We start from the raw sequence: 20988 nt of genomic DNA, 5'->3' as shown, positions 1-20988 counted from the left end.
CCTTTCATTTGGTTTACATTCTGTTCTTTCTGTACAGCGTTATGATCAGTGCCTGCTTATTTTAAAGGGCTTTATATATTTATAGAGGAACATCAGCCTCATGCTCTTCTAAAGGTAGCCGCTGTTAATGGGCAAATGGGCAAATTGTCTATCAAAACGTCCGTTTTTTTGTAACTAAAACATTAAAACTTCAGCCACACTAAAATACAATTTGTAGGAGCAGAGAGGGAAATAAAGCTGACAAAAGGTAAGTTTTCACTGTTTCATTCGTCAAAAGGAAGGTGAAATTTTGATCGAAAATAATTGTTTATCTATTTCTAACGGTGGCCATGCTTAAAGTACCACAGGGCTGGTGCCCCTCTTTAAAAGAATAGTGATTCTGTCTGAAGTAGTTCATTTGGAGACTATGAACTTAGTTTAGAATATTTAACCTTTTAACTAAGAATAACAGTGTAATACAGCAAAAGAAACAGAGAAGTAGTTATTGATAATAGTAAACTGGCTCAACACTGTTCAAATTTATAGAAGTATAAAACTTTAATGAAAGACTTTATGTCCTGCCCACAAAGCTGAAGAACATTTTACATTATGTTTTGTGTAAAAATCATTAAAATTTAATGTGTTTATGATCAAAGCGTAATTACTCTTTTTTTTAATTGATTTAAAAATCAAACATTTGCAGCCTTTTCAGGTACCGACCTTCTCTCCAGCTAAACCCAGGGGGCCAGCCTCTCCACCTGGTCCCGATTTGCCCTTTGGACCCTCCGGGCCATCTTCTCCTCTGGGTCCTTGCACGCCACCTTCACCCTGAATGACGCAGAGACCATCATTTTACATGTGCCATACAGATTTAATGTTTCCTTCGATCTAAACTCTAAGAATCTGCAACTGTAAAAAAAAAAATAATAAATATCAGCCTTCTCTTTAGAAGTGATGACCTACCTTGTCCCCCTTGATGCCCATGTCCCCTTTGAAACCAGGAAACCCATCTTCTCCCTGGAGGTGAAAGTGATGTGAAACAGTGTTATTAGAGCCGAGGCAACAACTTACTGGTCAAATTACTTTGACCAACATCTTTTGCACCAAGAGTTTGTAAAACAGGGATGAATAAACACCATTTTTCATTTAGGTGAGCACAAAAAAGAAGAATCCTGTCAATCAAAGTGCAACAGAGGTTCAGTTAACTGTAAGAGGGTCACAGCTTGTTAAAAATGAATAAATAGTGACATCTACTGGCCATGCAGGAGAAGCGCTGATAGTGCCTGCCTCCATTCTTTCCTAGGTTGTCTGCTGTTGTCTGTTTTACTCTGCTGACATCTGGTGGGTCAAGTTAAGAAGTAAGTCTTTAAATTCTTCATCATTTGTCCAAAGGAACACTGTTTCCTCTTCATAATAAAATAGAATAAATAACATTTGTCTGGGAAATACCATCATTCCAGCTCAACATCAACCTAATGCATGCTTATATGATATGGTCATAAAGTTTGGTAATCATTTAAGGTGCCTCAATGCCCCTAATAATTGGCTGTTCGGAAACAATATCACCAGAAAGTTTACACAGCGTTGGTCAGTGACTGAAACCACAGCTGAATATTATTCCAGCCTGATGGTCCTCACTCCATTACCACTCCATGTTATGAGGGTTTAAGCGCCGGTCTGATGGGCTTTTAAGAGGCTTTCCGCTTGCCAGAGAGGAAGCCCCATTTGAGGAGGTATTACAACACCGAGGGGGGGCGTTTGCAGAAGACTGACATCTGTCAGCAATGTCGGGGAGGCAGGGAGGGAGTCTACCTTTTCTCCTTTGTCGCCTCTGACGCCTCGGACTCCCTCAGCGCCCTGCAGGATGAGAGACAGTACAGTAAGAGTAACATAGAGAAATAGGGTAAGAATCATCTTCAGCTATCGCTTTGCAGTAGCTTACCTTTACACCACGAGGACCAGGATAGCCGATGGATCCTATGGGACCAGGAAAACCCTGCAATTTAAAAAATAAAAAATAAATGTTCGATTTTCTTTGGGGGGAACATGTAAAGCAGAACTTACTACTTCAGTTTTTTATCTTCTTTGCACTGGCTTCCTGTCCATTTTAGAATTTAGTTTAAGGTTTTATTTTAGTTTTTTTAACAGCCTGGCTCCATCTAATTGATCTGAACTTTTCAGATCAATTAGATGGGGCCAAGCTCATTAAATCAGCTTTTATTAGATGTTTCAAGGCCCAGGCTAAAAGCATCGGGGCGACCGGCCATCCTCAGTGGCAGCGCTTCGACTTTAGAACCAACTTCTTTTAGACCTTTGCTCCACCGCCAGCCCAGGCATCTTTAAGTCTAAGTTTAAGACTTACTTTTTCAGGAAGGCTTTTAATACCGAGTAGCACGGTGGCATTTATCTATGATTTTCATGTTGTCTGCTATGATGGCCGTATGTTTTTAGATATTGTGATTTTACAGAAATTTGGTCGCCTTAGTTGGTTGTTTTATGGCACATTATAAATGAATGAATGAATGAAAGAATGAATCAATTAATGAATGAATCAATCAATCAATCAAAAAATATTAGTACATTTTAGTACATTAATATGTCAATGTGAAGTTATTTCAAAAATGTTTAAAATTAAGTAATTGAACTTGAAAAGTCATATCCATGTATATATTAATTACAAGCAGTACTTCAAGTGTTTATTTCTGTTATTATTATTAATAAGTTTATTTGATGTTGTTACAATTTGAAGTCCAACTGATGCCATGTTCATTGGCCATCTAGCTAATAGATCTGATGACTATGGCTCACAGATAATGAAACCCAAAAATCAAGTTTCTCAGAAAATTAAAGAGCTACGTAAAACCAATAAAAACACATTTTTGACACAGAAAGGCTATGTTAAGGCCTAAACAATGGCAAAGAACCAGCAGTTCACTGAGTGCCATGTCCAGCTCCACTAATGGAAAGTTGGCAGGAAGGAAAAAGTGTGGGAGAAAAATATACACAAACACTAATCCTGCTCATGCTGCTAAAAAGTACAAACGATGGATTTAATGATTGCTGTGTCACTGAGCTTGATTGGCCAGTGAACTGCCATGACCTTAATCCTACAGGGAATTTATGGACTATTGTCAGGAGAAAAATTAGAGACGGCAGAATGCAGATGACTTTCCGTAGGTTGACATTTCTGTATTACTTTTGTAAATGGTAAAGGGTGTATACATTTTTCAGGGCTTTTACAGTCATAGTGATGACTCAAAGTTAGAGCTGCATTCACCCAAAATATGCGCAGATCGGTAGACTACTTGGAGTTAAGTGCCTTGCCAAGGGGTACATCAGTGTGCATCAGGAGGAAGCTGGAGTCAAACTCACAATTTCCAGACAGTAAGATGTCTACCCACCCCCTCTATGGTAATGTGGGCTAAATCAATGTCTGATACGACGGACCTGGGTTTGAATCCTGGTTGTGTCAGGAAGGGCATCTGGTGTAAAAACTCTGACAAGTCAGGGTGCAAGTTGTCATGACTTGCTGTGGCAGGCCCAGAATAAGGGAGAAGCTAAAAAGACTCAGAAAATGACCACCCTACCCACTGAGTCACATTTGGCCTAATGCCGTTACGTTTGTCTTATGTAGCATACTAATGAAATGAAGAACTACATATTTGGTTTCCAACTAGGCTACTGCGTGCCTTGATTATCAGAACTATCAAAAACAAATGCTTAAAGTATGTGACTCCGTGTGAAGTGAAGTTATACTAGTTTATATTTTAGGTCCGAATTACAGAAAAAAAAGCATATTGTAATTTATTGAGATGCGCCTGTACCTGCATTGATGGAACAAATTCAAATTATACCTGCCCTGTCTGAGAAACCATATTATTGTTAAAATGCTTTGAAGGATAATTGGACATTTATGTTCATATTTTGCAAAGTCTTGTAAATAGATGTCATGATTTACTTTAAAGCGCCACCATGCACCATGTTCATCTCACACATTTATCACCGAATATTTGGGTCGAGACATTGTGTTTCCATTTCTTTTTTCTTCACATTATTTCATTTCTTTGGAGTTATTTAGAACTCCATTGTGCCCGAACCTACAGTTTACCCTGAACCTTTCATCAAACTGTAGTAAAAATTAGGGACTTCATTGCAAAATCCATATTACCAAATAAATGACTGATACGTACCGTGGATCCTTTCTCTCCAGGAGGTCCCTCTTTCCCAGGGTGACCCTACAGGAGCACATGAAACTGTTGATTAAGAGCCCCTTAATAATTTACATCAATGAGTCAAATATGAAAAAGGGACCAAGATCAGCAGCTTACAGGAGGGCCATCGGCACCAGCCAGTCCAGCCAGGCCTTGCTTCCCTTGAGGTCCCTACAAAGACAAGGCAATAAATACAGACGCAGTCAGACAGATACGTTCAACATATTGAAATACATTTTTCAAAACCCACAAACTAAATGCTCTCAGTCAGCCAAACTAAGCTCTCATGCTTAGAAAATGTGTGATCCTGTGAGTGGTTCTGCCTTTAGAGGAGCAAAGGTATGGGCTTACAGCTCAGCCACAAATCTGCAGAACCACTTATGAAGTCTTGACTGAAACATGCACTTATCAGCGCTGAGAGGAGGTTGGTATCCCGCTTCACTTACTTTTTCACCAGGAGGCCCAATTGGACCTTGAGGACCAACAAGACCCTGGTGGACAAAGAAGAGAAACACGTTTAGAACGGAAAAAAGAATGAGTTCAGTTATGTTTTAGAAAGTTAGAATGGCAATATGATTGGCTCTAAGACAGTTGTTCACCTTTCTACTGTTCTAAACATTTGCTTTTTAAAACGTCTTGATAATTCCACCCCTAAAAAAAGACTTCTAACAGTTACTTAAAAAAATAAAATAGCCCAGATGTGTTATTTTTCAGAGTTCTTGTGCTTTTGCTGGAAAGCATGAATATGTCTCTGGCTGTGAATAAGTTATGAATTCAACCTGCATTCCATCCGCGCAGGTTCCCACTAATACTTTCCAAAGCAATGACGCAGTTCTGTTCACACTGTGATCGTCAGCAGGACCGAAAATTACACCTGGCAGAGGTCATTCAGCCCTGGCTGAAGAAACACCTAAAGTGTCCTGTTCTGCATTAAATCTGACTCAGAAATGGAATTAGGAGTCTAAAATGTGACAAATTTGAGTTGGATGCAAGCTTGGTTGCTTCTCTTAGCCTGGGATAAACACTGGTTTGCTCTATTCTCGAGTGAGATCTGTGTGACAGAGGAGTGGAAGCGGGGCTGGAGGAGAACATTGAGAAAATATGCGCAAAGGGTTTTTGATTTAAAAAACAGAAATGTGGGGGATCAAGATTATACTGCTCCCTGTTGCACAGTCAATATGGCAAAGTGGATACAGAATGAAGGGGGGAAAAGGAACAGAAGAGGGAGGAGGAGAGTGAAAATATACATAAAAAGAGAGGGAAAGTGACTTTTAATGTAAATAAATGAAGAACTTACATGTGGACCCGGTAGGCCTTGTTGCCCAGGAGGACCTGGCTCTCCTTGTGGACCCTTTACAGGAATAAAAATAAAACAATCCAGCTTATCCACTGTACCGCACTCCTTACATTCAAGAAAAGCTGTGAAAAACAATGGATGAATTAAGAACTCATACTGGGGCAAAGAACAAGATATCTTGTCCTGGCACTGGCGCTGATATTTAGTTTAGCAGGGATCCATTTTCAGTCTTAAATGTTCTTCCCCTACCATGACACGCTGTTGCATTTAAACTTTCACAAAAGAACCTCGGTGTAGTTGTCTATTCCAGCCGCTACAGCTGACACATGCAGACAAAGGAAGGCTTCGACGAGATCTAGAGTCCCTGACAAAGGACGCAAACACATTTGGTAAATACGGTTGCATACAAAACTATTTATCCCCTTACGGATTTCTTCTATTTTTGCTTTTTTTGGTCATCCCTAAATGATTTAAATCCATTTTAATATTAAACAAAGATAACTTGAGTATACAGAGAAAAACTGTTTTCAAATGATGATGTAATTTTATTAAGTGAAAAAAAAAGGTTTCTAAAGTGCCCTGCTCCTATGTAAAGTTTTTGCTACCTACACCTGGTATATGTTGGACCGTAGTTGGAGGCAACAACTGCCATCAAGTGTTTGTGACTAGTGGCAATAAGTGTTTTGCATCGTTACACAGGAGATGGTGGCCCCTTTTGGGTCCCTCCTTGCAGAAGTGTTTGAACTCGGCCAAACTAGAGGTTTCGCTAACATGAACGACCGGTTTAAGACGATGCCAAAGTAACTCGATCAGATTAAACTTGTGGGTGTTTTTTAGATCACGGACCCGCCGCACAATTTTTATGCTTTTGACTTTAAAGAATAAAGATGAATAGCTGGATGTTCACCTTGAAGATTGCAGAAAAAAATAACCAAATCAACCACCCATAAAAACAAAAACTGTTCCATCAATTACAGCAAGATGTCCAGGTCCAGATGGAAAATAACAGCACCAGACCATGACGCATCCAACTACCGCTGTCAATATTTTTCTTTCTGAAAACGTTGCCTGTTTTATACCCAATGCCAAAAGAGGAAGACCTTCCAAAACATACTTTTAGTCTTTTGTCACTACACAGAATATTTCCTCCTTAAAATCATCAGATGCCCATCCCCTCATTTAGCCTCTCCAGAATTAGTCATATGACTTTGCTTCCCATCTGTTCTAGTATTTCTTTGTACTGTTCAATGATGTGTTGCGTTTCCAGATTACTTAGTTGACTCAATATTGTCATAAGGTCCTATTTATGTTCTTAATTCATTCTAAGTGTCCACCACTAATCAGGCCTTGGGGTGGATTCTGAAATAGAATAAAAATGTGGTTTATAATTAACTGTTTATCTAAAAATATGCAAAATCCCTTTTTCACAAAGGGTAATTTTTAATAGAATTGTTTTTTCCCCTTTTATTAAATAATTTGTGAAGTGCTGTTTATCTTTACTCGGGTTATCTTTGTCTTATTTTAAACTTGTTTTACCTGAAATATTTAGGTATAGCAAAGCAAAAACAGAAGAAATCTGTAAGGGATCTTAGCTACTGCTATGATTTTTAGTGACTATTTGAAACAGCGGACTGGAGTTGCAGTGGTAATTTTGACAGTACGTTTAATTTACTTTTCAGTCTTTTGACTAAAATGTAATTTAGTTTTAGTCAGTATTTTGTTTTTTGTTTTTAATTCTTACCCGAAGGCCTTGTTATGTATGAAACAAATAAGTTTAAAGTCTCTGTACTCAACTCTGAAGTCAAAAATATGCTTCTTGAGTCCAGTCTCAAGCAATACACTTTGAATTTTTGATTGTAAACAAGAGCTTTTTGTTTACCTGGAGGTTTTACAATGCTGTAAAACCTTCAGGCTTCTAAAAGAAAGCTATTGATGAATAAGAACATCAGATTTCAGCATAGCAGCGAGCCAAAGTACACATCTAAATCAATAAAACGATGACTTCTCCAAAAGGTTTGGATTGTCCCAGCCAGATCCCAAACCTGAAACTGAGTGAAAAAATGTGTGGGGTCATCTGAAGTGGGCTGTGCACAAGAATGTCCACACAACCTGAGAGATTTGAAGCATTTGTGGAAGGAGAAATGAAAAGAAAAACAATTTTTGTCAAGAAAAACATTTTCTCTTAAAAGATTTTAGTATCTTTGGCAATTTTGTTTAGTAAGGTTTTGGTCATAGTTAAGGTAGGAAACATCCCAAAATGATTTATCTTGGCTCAATGTCTTTTCATAACAAAAAACAGAAATTTTGACAGGGGTGCACAAACTGATATATTATATTATATTATATTATATTATATTATATTATATTATATTATATTATATTATATTATATTATATTATATTATATTATATTATATTATATTATATTATATTATATTATTTACTGTATTGAGAGATTCACATTCTTTAAATAACACATTCTGTTTGGTGTAAGAACAAGTATTTTCAAGTCAAAATGTTCCAAGTTCAGTCTTGGAACATTTTGAGTATGAGTTGAGTTCCAAGTCTTTCATTAAGTCAAAAATCTAAAGTCCAAATCTTATTAAATAAGGACACAAGCCTCCATATTTGTTTTAGTCAACTAATTTTAGTCTTAAAAAACTGTATTTCTGATATTTAAATTATGAATATTACATACATTGCCACTTTTACTAAGTTTTTATTGAAAGTTCATTTGTTGTTTTCTGGGGAAAACTGTTGGTGAAAACCTTTTGATAATAAAATGACCAATGCCATTCCAATCCATTCAACAATCGCACATATTCGGAAAACCCCAGTAAAACAAACAAAACAACGAGAGTTAAGGCAGATAAGCCTTTGAAAAAACTTTTTTTGTTTTCCCTTAAAATACAGTCTTGAAGTAAGTGAACTAACTTCATCAACAGCCGAGTTATAACCTCATCCGTTGCATTGCTGCGTGGGAGTTGAAGGGCAATATCCTTCAATGAGGTCAGCCACAAAGACAAACTTGTTGCTTATGTGGTCCTGAACACTCCTTTAAAACAAACCCAAGACAAATACTCCTTACCATGTTTCCTTTGGGACCAGGTTGTCCATCCAGTCCAGAAAGACCCTAAAACAAACAGAATCGGCTGATAAGCATCTATTGAGAAAGAAGCACGTCATATAAGGTAGGATGACTCAGTTTAGAGCGAAAAAGGTCATATTTACAGGTTGTCCTGGGGGACCTGCGGATCCTCTGGGGCCAAGCAAACCTCTGGGGCCCTGTTTAGAACGTAAAAGAAAATGTCTTGAATTTAATAAAGTTACCTCAACACAAATAAATAATCTGCAACAATAAAAACCATCAACATACTATACAATACACTTAAGCTGCTTTGCAATGAATCTAAATGTTTCTCTAAATATGGTAACTACTCCTCCATGTGGCCATAGAAGACAATCTGATGATGCAAAGTTAAGATGAAAGTTTTTTCTCCTTTTAAAATCTTAATCTTAACGTATATAAGCATGCCTGTTAATATGCATTGCTCTTTTACCTTCCTGCAAGAGTGTGATGAAACACCGCACAACTGTTTCTTTCAAAGGACACTGCTAATTTGGGTACAACAAGGAGCAAATAATTCTTCATGCTACTCTATGGCCCATTTGAGCACCGCTTGGCAGAACTGGAAACTTTCTCACGGGCAATCACAGAACACGTTTCCCAGTCCTATTTTTCTGATCTGTTATGCAGAAACTGCTCTTGGCAAGGTCCAGATTAGAAAGCCAATGGTCCCTGCACAAAGGAATACCATTACAGTTGCATGTATGTTAGAATGGCAAGGCCGTGCATTTGTAAAACAAGACCCAAACCTTCGGAGGGAATGAAAAGGTGATATTCACACTTAGTCTTGTCTTTACCGTCATTCAGATTTGCTTTGTTAAATACATATCTGGACGAGATTTCATTGCAGTGGCTCAGGAAAGGGGTAGGAAAAAAAGCAGCATTGTTTTTAAGTAAAATTAGCAGAATTGCAACAAAACTAAGCCCAAAAAAACAGAAAGGAAAAATGTTTATAAATAGAAATATATGGCAAAAATGCTAGAAACTGTAAACATGCATAACCATACGTATCGCACATTATGAAATAAATGCAAATGACCTAAACTGCAAAAGAGAGCAGGGGTGTTACACCCCTGATGTGGACTAATTAGGATTTCATGGAAGGGATCGACACAATGAAGTGGATAATTTGAAGTGGAAGGAAACAGAAGCGCGGTTTTCACGATTTAATATCTGACAATTTTGTCATAATTATTACTCATACATATTCAGCCCCTTTTGCTCTGATGCCCTTACATGGAATTAATTGCAGCAAGTTGCCCTCAGAAATCGCCTAGTTAAGTAAGTCCAAAATGGAAATAGTGGGATGAAAGCCACTGCAGAAAGAGAGCCGCAAGAAGTTTGCCACAATCCATGTAGGGGACTCAGCAAACAAGAGAAACAAGATGACCTGGTCGGCTGAAACCCGAAACAGGACTTTATGACCTAAATTACTCTGAACACAGAATCTACATTGTGATTCATGGCAGTGAAGGCATTGTGTTGTGCCTTTTTATTTTTCCCCCAGCAGAAACTGGAAAGCTGTTCAGAGCTGATGGGAAGATGGATGGAGCAAAATACAAGACAACCCTGGAAGAAACCTGTTTGCTTTTGCAGAAGAGAAACTGGGGTGAAGGTTCAACATCCAGATGGGCGACACTAAACGCGTACAAGCTGACCTACAATAGAATGGCTTGGATCAAAGCATATTAGTGTGTCAAAGTCCAGACCTAAATTTAACCGGTAATATGTGGCAAGACTTGAAAATTGATGTTCACAAGTTCTCTCCATCCTATCTGACCCAGTTTGAGCTATTCTACAAAGACGGAAAGGGATAAATATGAGCTCCTATCTGTGCAAAGCTGGAAGAGAAATAATATCTTGAAAAACCTGGAACTGGAACTACAGCAAAGATAATTCTATAAATTATTGACCCAGGTGGACTGAATACAGAGGAATACCACACGCATTATCTGTTAAATAATTATCACTGATAACCCTTGTTCCGCCGCATAAAATCACAATACAACGCACCAAAGTTTGTTGTGATGCAGCATAATGAAATGCGAAAAGGTTAAAGGGATATGAACGCTTTTACAAACAGCTGTTTAACATTTCATCTACTTACACCTTCTCCAGCCACTCCTCTCTGTCCAACCTGGCCGTCTTCACCCTGGGATTAAACATGCAATTATTTAGATGTACAAGAATTACGATCATTTAATGGACATTTGAGAGTGATACAAGACAGATGGTAAAGGTTTCGCAACTCACTCTTGGCCCATCCTCTCCTGGTGGCCCTGGAGGGCCTGTGGATCCCTGTTCTCCCTGGATCACATAAGAAAAACATCAACAAAGATTACGAGCGCTGCAATCACAAGATACTCTTCATGCGTGACTCCTGCGGCTGAGAAATAAAGACTGTAGCTTAAAGTAAAAAAAAAATGACATGGGTCAGAAATTTGGAAAATTGAGGGTGTAAAAGATGCAACGAAAACAAGCAGGAACCGCCTTTAATCTAAAGTTGGCATAGTCACCACAATGGGCACGGACCCACAATATACGGTTTTACTATTCATAGTGCTCTATAAGGACTGGCCCACCTCTGTAATTATCTGGTATAGGACGAGGTCTAAAAATCCAGCCTAAAAATAAGCCTCTGTGATCTTTGGTTTCTCCACGTTGGTCCGAATTGGACTGAGATTAAAGTCGGCGTGCGTCGTTCGCCTCCTGGCCTGGTTAAACACTGCTTAGGTGGATCTGAAGCCCGGCCCAGCTCTCATAAGTGGGTCGAATGGTCCAAGGAGTTACAGCGGCTGAGAGATCACGTCATACTGTGCTATTGAATCAGTTGCCACTGGATACCAATCAGCCTTGTTTCGTGCATTAATCTCGATTGATGTTGATTTTAAACATTTGCCAAACCCTAAGTCTTATTTCTTCAGGCTTACCCTGTGTCCTTTCTCTCCTGGAAGACCAGGGAGGCCATCGAAACCTCTGTCACCCTGGAGTAAATGAAGCAAAACAAAAAGGAGGCATCTTAAAACAGTGAGCCTAGCAATCATAATCGGGAGGTTAGTTACTTTAATTATTATTATTTTTATTTATGCTCGACTTTAGGAAAACTGCACATCACCTTGCCACCTGACTCTCCTGGCATTCCTCTCGCACCGTCAGCTCCGTTGCGACCCTGGAAGACGTGCACAGATAATTTCCTGTAACTGGTTTACAGTTAAATAAACATGACTTCAAGCATTTAAACACACAGGGGCAATCAGTGAACGCAGATGAATTATCTGAAACAGGGCGATGCTTGAAACGAGTTGCCCTTCTGTTCAGGCACTTCCAAAGCTTGCAGATATGTTCTATAGCGCCTACAGATTGAAAGAGATATTCACGTACACTGAATATGAACGAATATTCATCATTTTTTATATCAAATAATAAAATAACTTGTCATGTTCCTGTTCTTTTAGGATTACAAAAGTTTTTATTTAAAGTTTGGACACATTTGATTTGTGTTTGGTAGAATTGCCAAACCACAGAACATGTCTCTAAAAATGTATCTTTTCTTATTTCCCTAGACGCATTTTAAACTGTAATCAGATTATTTTCTCTGTTGCTTCTGGAGAAAATACTTCATTCTCTCTGCGTAACTAATTATCTTCCTGATATAGTGCCTGATCTTTTTGATTTTTCCATGATGTCACACAAGGAAGAAGAACGGTTTGGGTCGCTCTCTTAAAGAACGTCCACAGATTTCACCTAATTTTATAAAATAACTTACCAGAAGCGTCCAAAGCCATAACAGCTTTAGATGTTATCGGCATCTTTTTCTTCAAACAACTACTAAATAAAACTAACTTAAGAATAAACTTCATCATCTGTACTTTCCCCAAAATGGTTTAAAGCCATAGTTTAAAGTGCATTTAAAAGTGTGAATCTGAAGAAAGTAATAAATACCATTAAAAGCGAAAAGTGGATATATGTCTTTCTGTAGAGCTTATGTCCATCACCAGCAGCAGCATTACAGCACCGCCTTGGAGGAGATTACAGAACGAATTCTACCTTTAAATCACTCTTACCCTTTTTCCTACTTTCCCTGGGGGACCAGTTGGACCTTGAAGACCTCTTGGTCCCTATAAAGATACATAAACATTATTTATTTTTTTACCTTTTTTTGTAGAGAAAGACAAACAGCAATTAAATAGATTTGATTTAAACATTAAAAACATATTAATAAAAAAAAATATTGCTCCTCTCACCTGTGGCCCTGAGTCACCACTGTCACCTTTGAGTCCAGGAGCTCCGGGGGGTCCCTATGATGCAGTGGACAAAAAGTAAAAGATATATAATATAAATAAAATAAAATAAGTGAATATATATATATATATATATATATATATATATATATATATATATATATATATATATATATAGGGCAGTGCATATACAGATTATATATTCAGAGCAACGATGACAAAAAAATGCCTGAAGTCATACTTTGAGGATGGCTTTCACCAAAAAATGTCATCATCGTAGCATTTTTGATTCTTGCACACCAGTGACAAACCCCCACCCCATCCCTTAATCACATTTCCATGTGCACAAACTCTCTCTGGTCTACAAGAATGAAAGGACTGCGGTAACATTCTTGTGCTGTCTGAGAAAGACGTGACCAAACGGGTTCGTTCGATGACAAACGAGAGACACTGTGCCTGATTTGATCTGATAATACTGTGAAAATCTGTTGTGAAAAGAAAAGGAATTCTGTAGTAATGTGTCTTAATTTGTTTGTTAATCACTGAAAATTGGAGCATGTTGTTTGTTTTGAGTAGGTTTAAATCGCCCCGTGTGTATTGTGTTGTTGATGAGATGTATTGTCTCTTGTCACCAGCTACGTACTACAGATACGTACACTGGTGACAAGTTTTTTCCCCCAAACACTGACTGCACCGCACAAGTTACTGGGTTGCACTGACACAGAGAATCTTCAGTGTGCCGTCAGTTCTGTCAGTATGAATGAGGTGTTTAAAAGGAAGTGAGAGTAGCCACAGAAACGTATAAGCAATTCAAAATGAATTTTCCATTTTCTAAGATATACTGAGAACATTTTGCGACTCATTGAGGCTTTGAGGGACACAAAGAGAGAACAAGACTTTAAGCAAAAAACAGGAAGGCTTAATTGAGCTTTCAAGCTCTTTTTGTCATGGGACATCCTAGATTTGAAAATGTTAACAGCCTTTTGGAAATCAGAGGGGTTAAAGACATTTTAAAATGTCACCTATGCAATCGTTACGTCTTTTTTTTTATTATGATAGTAAGGCTATGTTTTACACAACCGCACTGACACAGCAGCATGATGCCACCTCTGGTCCTAATATAAAGAATTGGACTGCATATTTACAATTAGGGAGGGAAGGCAAGAAACATGTATGTTCCATAATATTTTTAAATGACTCTCTATTATAGCTTTTAAAGAGAGCTGTTTTATAAAAACTGGAGAGTAAAAATGGGGCACAAAATTATGATTGGTACTTCTTGGTACATCACGCAGCCAGTTAAATTTCAGGTAGTATTTCAGTATTCGGGATTAGGTACATAATTTTCTTTACTTATACATATACATTCGTTTTTACCTTTATTTATACAGGCTGTTTCTTGATCTTTTGATATCTCTAAAGAATTTACAACAAGAAGCACACTGTTTTTATCATATGTTGAACTCATTGATGGTAAGTGGCTTTTGTATTTGCACGTAGATGTATGAAGTTACTCACCAAAAGTCCAGACCTTCCTGCCATCCCAACCGGCCCTGGGGGGCCTCTCATTGTTAGCTAAGGACAAATCAGAAGTAAATGATCAGTTGCTAACTGAGCCATAAGTAGTATTTCACATGTGTTCTAATTAGCACAGTTATGATTGGAATTGATTTTGTCCAAGTCTGACCTTAACGATTTACGTGAACGATAATTATAACAACAATCTTTAACATGATTCAGGCTTTTATTCATGATTAATACTTCATATTCCAACAGTCACCTGACTTTGGGGTGACCTGTGAAAATGAATTACTAGTTGTAATCTGGGTGAACTAAACTTGGAGAAAGTTCTTACACAAAAACGTGCACAAACTGCTGACAGTGCTTCATTCATGTAAAATCATGCTACTCTTATCTTGTAAAGCCTTGGTTTAGGCCTTACTACACAGAGACATACACAGACGCAGAGATAATAGTTTCAGCCTCTCTGAGGCCAGTATTCATGTCGTGTTCACAGTTTACCACTTCAGGGTTTTTTTCTGCTCATTGCTGACCACAATGTGAAAGAGCCAGAAACGTTTATTTGTAGTCTGATCACACGATGGCAAAGTTCTCTAAGAAAGAAACCCATTCGTACTCTATGGTGTTCTAATTTATGCATAACTGAACTGAACATTTCAGTACAGAACTTTATTTTTGATTTTTTCCCCCCTAGCTAAAACAAATTGTTGCCATTTGTCACCTTTCAGAACTGAATGGTGACAAATGCCTTCTAACCACGAACTCGCCAGTTGTGGCAGTCACTGAGCTCAGCAGATTTCTAAATGTTTAAATATTCGTCGTTTGTGTGAGGCTTAATCAACTCAATGTGCATGACAATAAATCACACCTAGATGAAAGCAGCGAAGTTTAACCTATTTTCGACAGTGTTCTGGTTGTCAGAGACCCAGAGTGGGTGTGAATATCTGTTGCGGCTTTGGACACTACTCAACCTGACATGGATCCAAAGCTTGGTGTATATGCTGATCAGCACTTATGCAATAGGATTTCTCCTTTATTTTCACTTATGTACTTGCTGGTTTATGTATTTTACATATTAAAGTAAAGTAAGACCTAAATTTGGTGCTTAATTTTACTTGTACAAGTTAAATCACAGAAAAACAGGCTTTCAGGAAGAAATGTTTTTACTGATACTCACTCTAGCCTGAGATAGGATAGCCTGAGCCTGGGCTTCTTGGGCTGTTATCACAGGTCCCTTATGTGATTCACCGCCTGCACGGAACTGTAGGCCACAAAAGGTAAAAAGAAAAACACAATATAAAACAGAATTGACCTCTCTTTGTTTATACAGAATGACAAATCTAGCAGTCACCCCCAGAGTGTATTTTCACCGTTTTGCTCCGTTCTACTAAACCTGTTAACTCCACACTTTACCACCACAAATACCCGCTCACACAAACATGTGTCACTGGCTGAGCATTTCAAAGCCTCCGTCACTGGTTCCACTCCATTGAACTGGCTGACATTTACAAGGCAAGTGATTTGTTACCCAAAGAAAATAAGGTTGTAAATCCCTGGCCTACTGTCGGTGCAACTTGGTCAATTCACCCACCGAAGTGAGTTCACGGCCAAGTGACTGCGAATAACGTTATGCAATCTGTGAGAGAGAACGAGACAGAAAGCTAAATAGGTACCCAGGAAAGCAGCGGGACTTACTGGTAACATCAGAATGGTACCTGGAGGCCCAGGGACCCCATCTGAACCTGGAATACCAGGGCGGCCTGGTGGACCCTGCGGGGTGAAGTAGAAAGAGAGAAAAAAAAGGTTACGTCTAAGAATGCAAAGCTAGAACTTCTCAGGGGACTTCTCAGTGTGACTGGAGCAGAAGATGAAACCTTAGTTACCAATATTAAATGTCATGGCATTTAATATTGCAGTATTAAAGGTATAGTGGACAATCTTCTTCCGGCATCAAGTTCCAGGCGGGGGGATCATCAACCAATCATTCTCACATGCTCACCTAACGGCTATGCGCGTGCTCCTTTCTTATTAGTTTTCTCATGCTGTCTTCACATGTGCACCTTTAATGTTTTTTTTTTTTTTCCCCAGCTAGCTTCAGTTTCAGCCGTTCGTCGCCCTCACCGTATACTTTGAAAATGGCTGAGAGTTGCAAGAAACAAACTGTCTTAAAAAGTTTATGAGAAGAAGAGAAAGGCCTCAGTAGAAGGATATAAGACCAGTTGGGAGATTTTTTCACGCGATCCCCCTGAGGGGAGGAAGAATGGGTAAGGTGGTGTTGCAGATGCGTAGTTATTCAAAAAGTGACTTGGGCATTTCTGGAAAAGCTGTCCACTCTACCTTTAAGATCGCAAAAGACTACTTAATGGTATAGTGGATGATTTTTCCGGAAATGTAGGAGAAAAAAAAACGCCCTTTTTGAATAACTCCACATTAGCAAAACCGTCTTACCCACTCTTCCGCTCCTGAGGTGTATCGCGTGAAAAAAATCTCCCAAATCCACTCTGGTCTTATTTCCTTCTTCTGAGGCCGTCCTCTTCTTCTCATAAACTTCTAAGACAGTTTGCTTCTTTCTAGTATCATACATATTTATTCTAATCAGACAGTTATGCAATCCAACAAAGAGGAATATAACAAAGAACTCTATTAAAGGCAAAGACAAATAATACATTTTTATTTAGCATAACAAAGGAAGTCCCCTTCATAAATCGCTATAAATGCAGAAAAACAACATGTCTACTTAAATTGAAATACTGGGTAACAATGGAGGGATTACGCTGGCAGCAGCTGACAGACTTATTGTATGAAGGTCACTTAACACTGACTCCAAAAGTAAGATGAAACTGAAACGTTTCCAGCTGTGATAACAGTCCCTTGATAGATTGATGTAAAAAAAAACAAAAAACAAATAAACTACATTTTCTCTTGTGTGACAGCTGATTTTATCCTGTGCATTAACACATCATATCACAGGGTGCCTGAGTTAGCTCCATCCATCACTTAAGGCTGCAAGAACCCCAGAGCGCGACCCAAGATGGCACTCAAACGCCAAGCTCGGAGTTTCAAAACCCTCCTCTTCAAACCAACGGGTGACATCACCAAACCACAGCTGTCTTACATATAAAGTCAGTGGTTGCCATATTATTTTAAAAGTAACACAATGTCTGAGGTTAGCTACTTGAGGCACTCCCAGAATGTCTGTGACGAATGACATGGCTATCGATCCATTAGTTGTTGAAAGTTTTTGAGGAAAGCGTAAAAAAAGGAAAACTATTGCTAAAACAAAAAAAGGTGTGTGCGCATACTGCATTATCACCTTCAAATTACAAGACTTTAAACAAACAAATACCCAAACATCAGAAATTAATTAAAGGCTTAGGGCAGTGCCTGCTGCTTTGAAGGGAAACGAGGACCTACTTAGCAGTCTCATCACATGCTGCAATCTCATCCTCGCTCTGATTAATGCCATGTGTTTCCATCCGCTTTTTTTTCCCTGTGGCAGAGAATCTTTCCCATCCATAGTTGTGATAATGAGCATCGTGGCATCTAGCGTTAATAACGGCTGGGAGAGAAGGGTTTTTGAGTGCTTAGGGGAGCAAAGGCGGGAGGCGGAAACTGCGTAACGGAAAACCGCAGCGAGTACTGTAGGTCTAATGTCCCTGTCAGTCCTCGGTGAATTTTTTTTTCTCATGGGAGGAAAGAGGAGGGAGGACAGGCTTGTTGGATTAACAAAACGTGTTTTTTTTTAAATCACTGACTCAATGAGACAATAAAGCGTTTGTATTGGTGAAAACTGTTGAATACACAAACAAATGGGCTGTTTGTTCTGCAAGCTGACTTTCAGAGAGGGAAAAGATTTTAACTGGCAATTTTGAGGTAAGCAAGGATTTATTCTGTCAAGTCAACCAGATATGTGACACTTTTTGTAGGAAATTTGAACTTCTTAGTAATCCCGCTGCTAAGCAAAAAAAATCTGTTTTATTTTACTTTGTACTTAATGTCAGTTTGAAGGCATCTAATTTTCCTGCTCCAACCTCTCTTAAAACACACTGAATGCATTATTTTCTCCAAGTCATGGAAGTGGCTTAATCAGAATTTTATTTAAAAGGCCGAGTCACAATGCATTAGCTCATAACTGAAAAGTTAATTTAATTCAGGATTTCCATTCAAAAGGGGGAAACCTTAAAATAATAATTCTAAGTGAAACCAACATGCTTTAGCCTTAAGACTGCAGATTTAACCATTGTTGACACCCTTTACAAGTATGGAAAACCACCAAAAACATATTACTTAAGAAGCTGGCAGTCCACGGAAGGCTCCATCTAAACATTTTGATGGAAAGTTTAGTGGAAGGAAAAAGTACGGTAGGAAGAGATGCACAAGCAACAGGGACAACCTAGTAAAACCCCCCTTTGGGGTTACACAAGATTCGCGAAACAATGACTGTAGCAGGACATTGGGCGGAAGTGTCATATTGCTTGTGTTAAGCCAATCCCAAACCACAGACAACATCAGAAGTTTCTCATCTGAGCCACGGACTGAAAGGACTGGACTGTTACTTAAAATCCTTCAAGACAAAAGTCAATTTTGGATTTCATTTGGAGTTCAAGCTTCTAGAGTCTGTCAGAAAAATGGAGACACACAAACTCCACATTGCTAGAAGTCTAGTGTGAAGTTTCCGCAAATGGTTAAAGGTTTGCTTTCACATCTTTCCACTCACAACCAAAGCCAATTTGGAAACTGAACCGATCGCCTACAATGTGTTTTCATTCTTATTTCAAAAAGAAACATTTCCTTTTTCATCATCCCAAAGAAAAATGAAAAGGTAACCAGAGCGTCTCTAACTCGACTGGAGTAAGCTGCAAATTGGATCCACTCACCCTCTCACCAGGATCTCCTGGAGTACCTGGGGGTCCTTGTGATCCTGGGTTGCCAGGGACACCCTGAAATCAGACAGGAATACGTTTAGCATTTTACCCCCAAAACCACTGCTAACCAGCATTTCCACCACAGTCAGCCTATCCAGAGCGGCACATGCGGAGGCCAACAGAGACAGAGGAAAAGCCATCATTTTCAAAGAATAAACCTCAAAATAAAGTAAGCCCCCCCCCAATACCCCCCATCCCCCCATATTTCCCCAACATGCACACACAGTCACAGACATACACACTTCCATGCACAGATATTTTGACAGTTTGTCTCGACTCAAGCTCCACTGACAAGCCGTGCTGACGTTCTTTCCATAAAAACTTTTTTCCCTCTTTAGCTGTTCTCCATCTGTGAAAGGCAGACAGGAGTTTTAGGGAGAACCTGATACTCACTGCTGGGCCAGGGCCTCCTTGGGGTCCTTCTAAAAGCATCCCCTGCAAAAGGAAGAAGGAAAAAAAAAGAGGGGGGTTTACAGTAGCATTAATGGCAGTCTGTAAATCAAGACACAATTAAGAGCAGGGGGAGAAACAGGCACATTTGGCTTCTTTGGGCTTAAGGTTAAAGAGTTTACTTGCTAAAGACTCGGGACCATAACAACAATGAACCTATCAGATTTATGTATTTGAACAATTTGGGATGCCATCATTGGTACAGCTGCCATCGTAACCAATGTACTTTTTATTGTAAACTACTTTCTAAAATCCCTTCTGGGGGATTTTTATGTTGCTGTTAAATCTTATTATAGGGATTTAGATTAAAAAATCTGCTTAATCAAGAGCTTTGAAAATGAAATGTTAGTCTCACATAGAAGTTAACTGAATTAACAAGGTATTTGCAAAAAGGATAACTTTCATAGTTTTATATATCATTGAGCTGACCATGTAACTTGAATCTTTCCGCATCTCTCTTTTGATAAATGATTAGAATGCCAGGCGTGAGAATCAACACAATTAAATTTCAGTTTTTCATCCTACATTCAAAGCCTGATTGTAAAAATTGTAACGTTTTTACAGATTTAATATGACGACTGGAATCTGCAACAAAATGTAGACCCGACCAGGCCTGACCAATGCCTGGCAAATGTGTTAAACTCCATATTCAGGTCAGTGAATGCACCATACCTAAAAGCAAACAGCTTGAGTTACTTAGTGTGGAATTTGTTGCTGAGGTAAGATTTTGACTTCCTTAGTTTCACTATCAATAGTTTGTTTAAAAATGAAGTCATATAAAGCTCAAAATGAGTAAAAAGCTGTTTAAAAGTTTGTTTGTTTTTGCCATGGAGGTACTTCAGCTTTTCATTCAGGTGGGTGGTTTTAAACAGAGATGGAGACTTCTGCAGATAAGAGGAAGGCACAGCTGCTCTGGTTAATCCTTTGCATGTGGTGTGAGACATGCTGGATCCGGAAATCCTGCCATCCATTTGAAAAATCTGAGTTGAGGTAAGGGTCTAGATTCTCTTTTTAGTAATGCTTACTTTGCTCATCATGCTAATCACTATTCCGAAATGATACAAAATTCAATTCCTTAACCATGCTATTATTTCAACAACAACTTGTCTCACACACATATGACGTGACGTTAGAAAATCTAGAAATAATATTTCGCAAAAGTAATAAATAAATATATAAATAAACAAATACAACACCAGAAATGTATGTATTTAGCGTAGGAGTGCACTCCCACGCTA

General features: G+C 38.7%; 1 protein-coding gene across 1 annotated transcript in view; it reads right to left on the bottom strand.

Moving 5' to 3' along the window:
• Positions 1-20988, bottom strand: part of LOC105932237 (collagen alpha-1(XI) chain) — a 118578-nt gene that overhangs the window by 53936 nt on the left and 43654 nt on the right. The window contains exons 10-30 of the mRNA XM_036138458.1: positions 19694-19735; positions 19253-19315; positions 16071-16145; positions 15553-15636; positions 14373-14429; positions 12858-12911; positions 12678-12731; positions 11729-11782; positions 11544-11597; positions 10867-10920; positions 10721-10765; positions 8718-8771; positions 8575-8619; positions 5488-5541; positions 4637-4681; positions 4308-4361; positions 4170-4214; positions 1922-1975; positions 1792-1836; positions 943-996; positions 700-807 (exon numbers count right to left, since the gene is read on the bottom strand). Of these exons, the coding sequence (XP_035994351.1) occupies positions 700-807; positions 943-996; positions 1792-1836; positions 1922-1975; positions 4170-4214; positions 4308-4361; positions 4637-4681; positions 5488-5541; positions 8575-8619; positions 8718-8771; positions 10721-10765; positions 10867-10920; positions 11544-11597; positions 11729-11782; positions 12678-12731; positions 12858-12911; positions 14373-14429; positions 15553-15636; positions 16071-16145; positions 19253-19315; positions 19694-19735 (1194 nt within the window). The remainder of the gene's footprint in view (positions 1-699; positions 808-942; positions 997-1791; positions 1837-1921; positions 1976-4169; positions 4215-4307; positions 4362-4636; positions 4682-5487; positions 5542-8574; positions 8620-8717; positions 8772-10720; positions 10766-10866; positions 10921-11543; positions 11598-11728; positions 11783-12677; positions 12732-12857; positions 12912-14372; positions 14430-15552; positions 15637-16070; positions 16146-19252; positions 19316-19693; positions 19736-20988) is intronic.

This window comes from Fundulus heteroclitus, chromosome 6 (assembly GCF_011125445.2).
Source record: "Fundulus heteroclitus isolate FHET01 chromosome 6, MU-UCD_Fhet_4.1, whole genome shotgun sequence".
In the NCBI taxonomy this organism is placed as follows: Eukaryota; Metazoa; Chordata; class Actinopteri; order Cyprinodontiformes; family Fundulidae; genus Fundulus; species Fundulus heteroclitus.
This window is presented reverse-complemented; position numbering and strand designations above follow the sequence as displayed.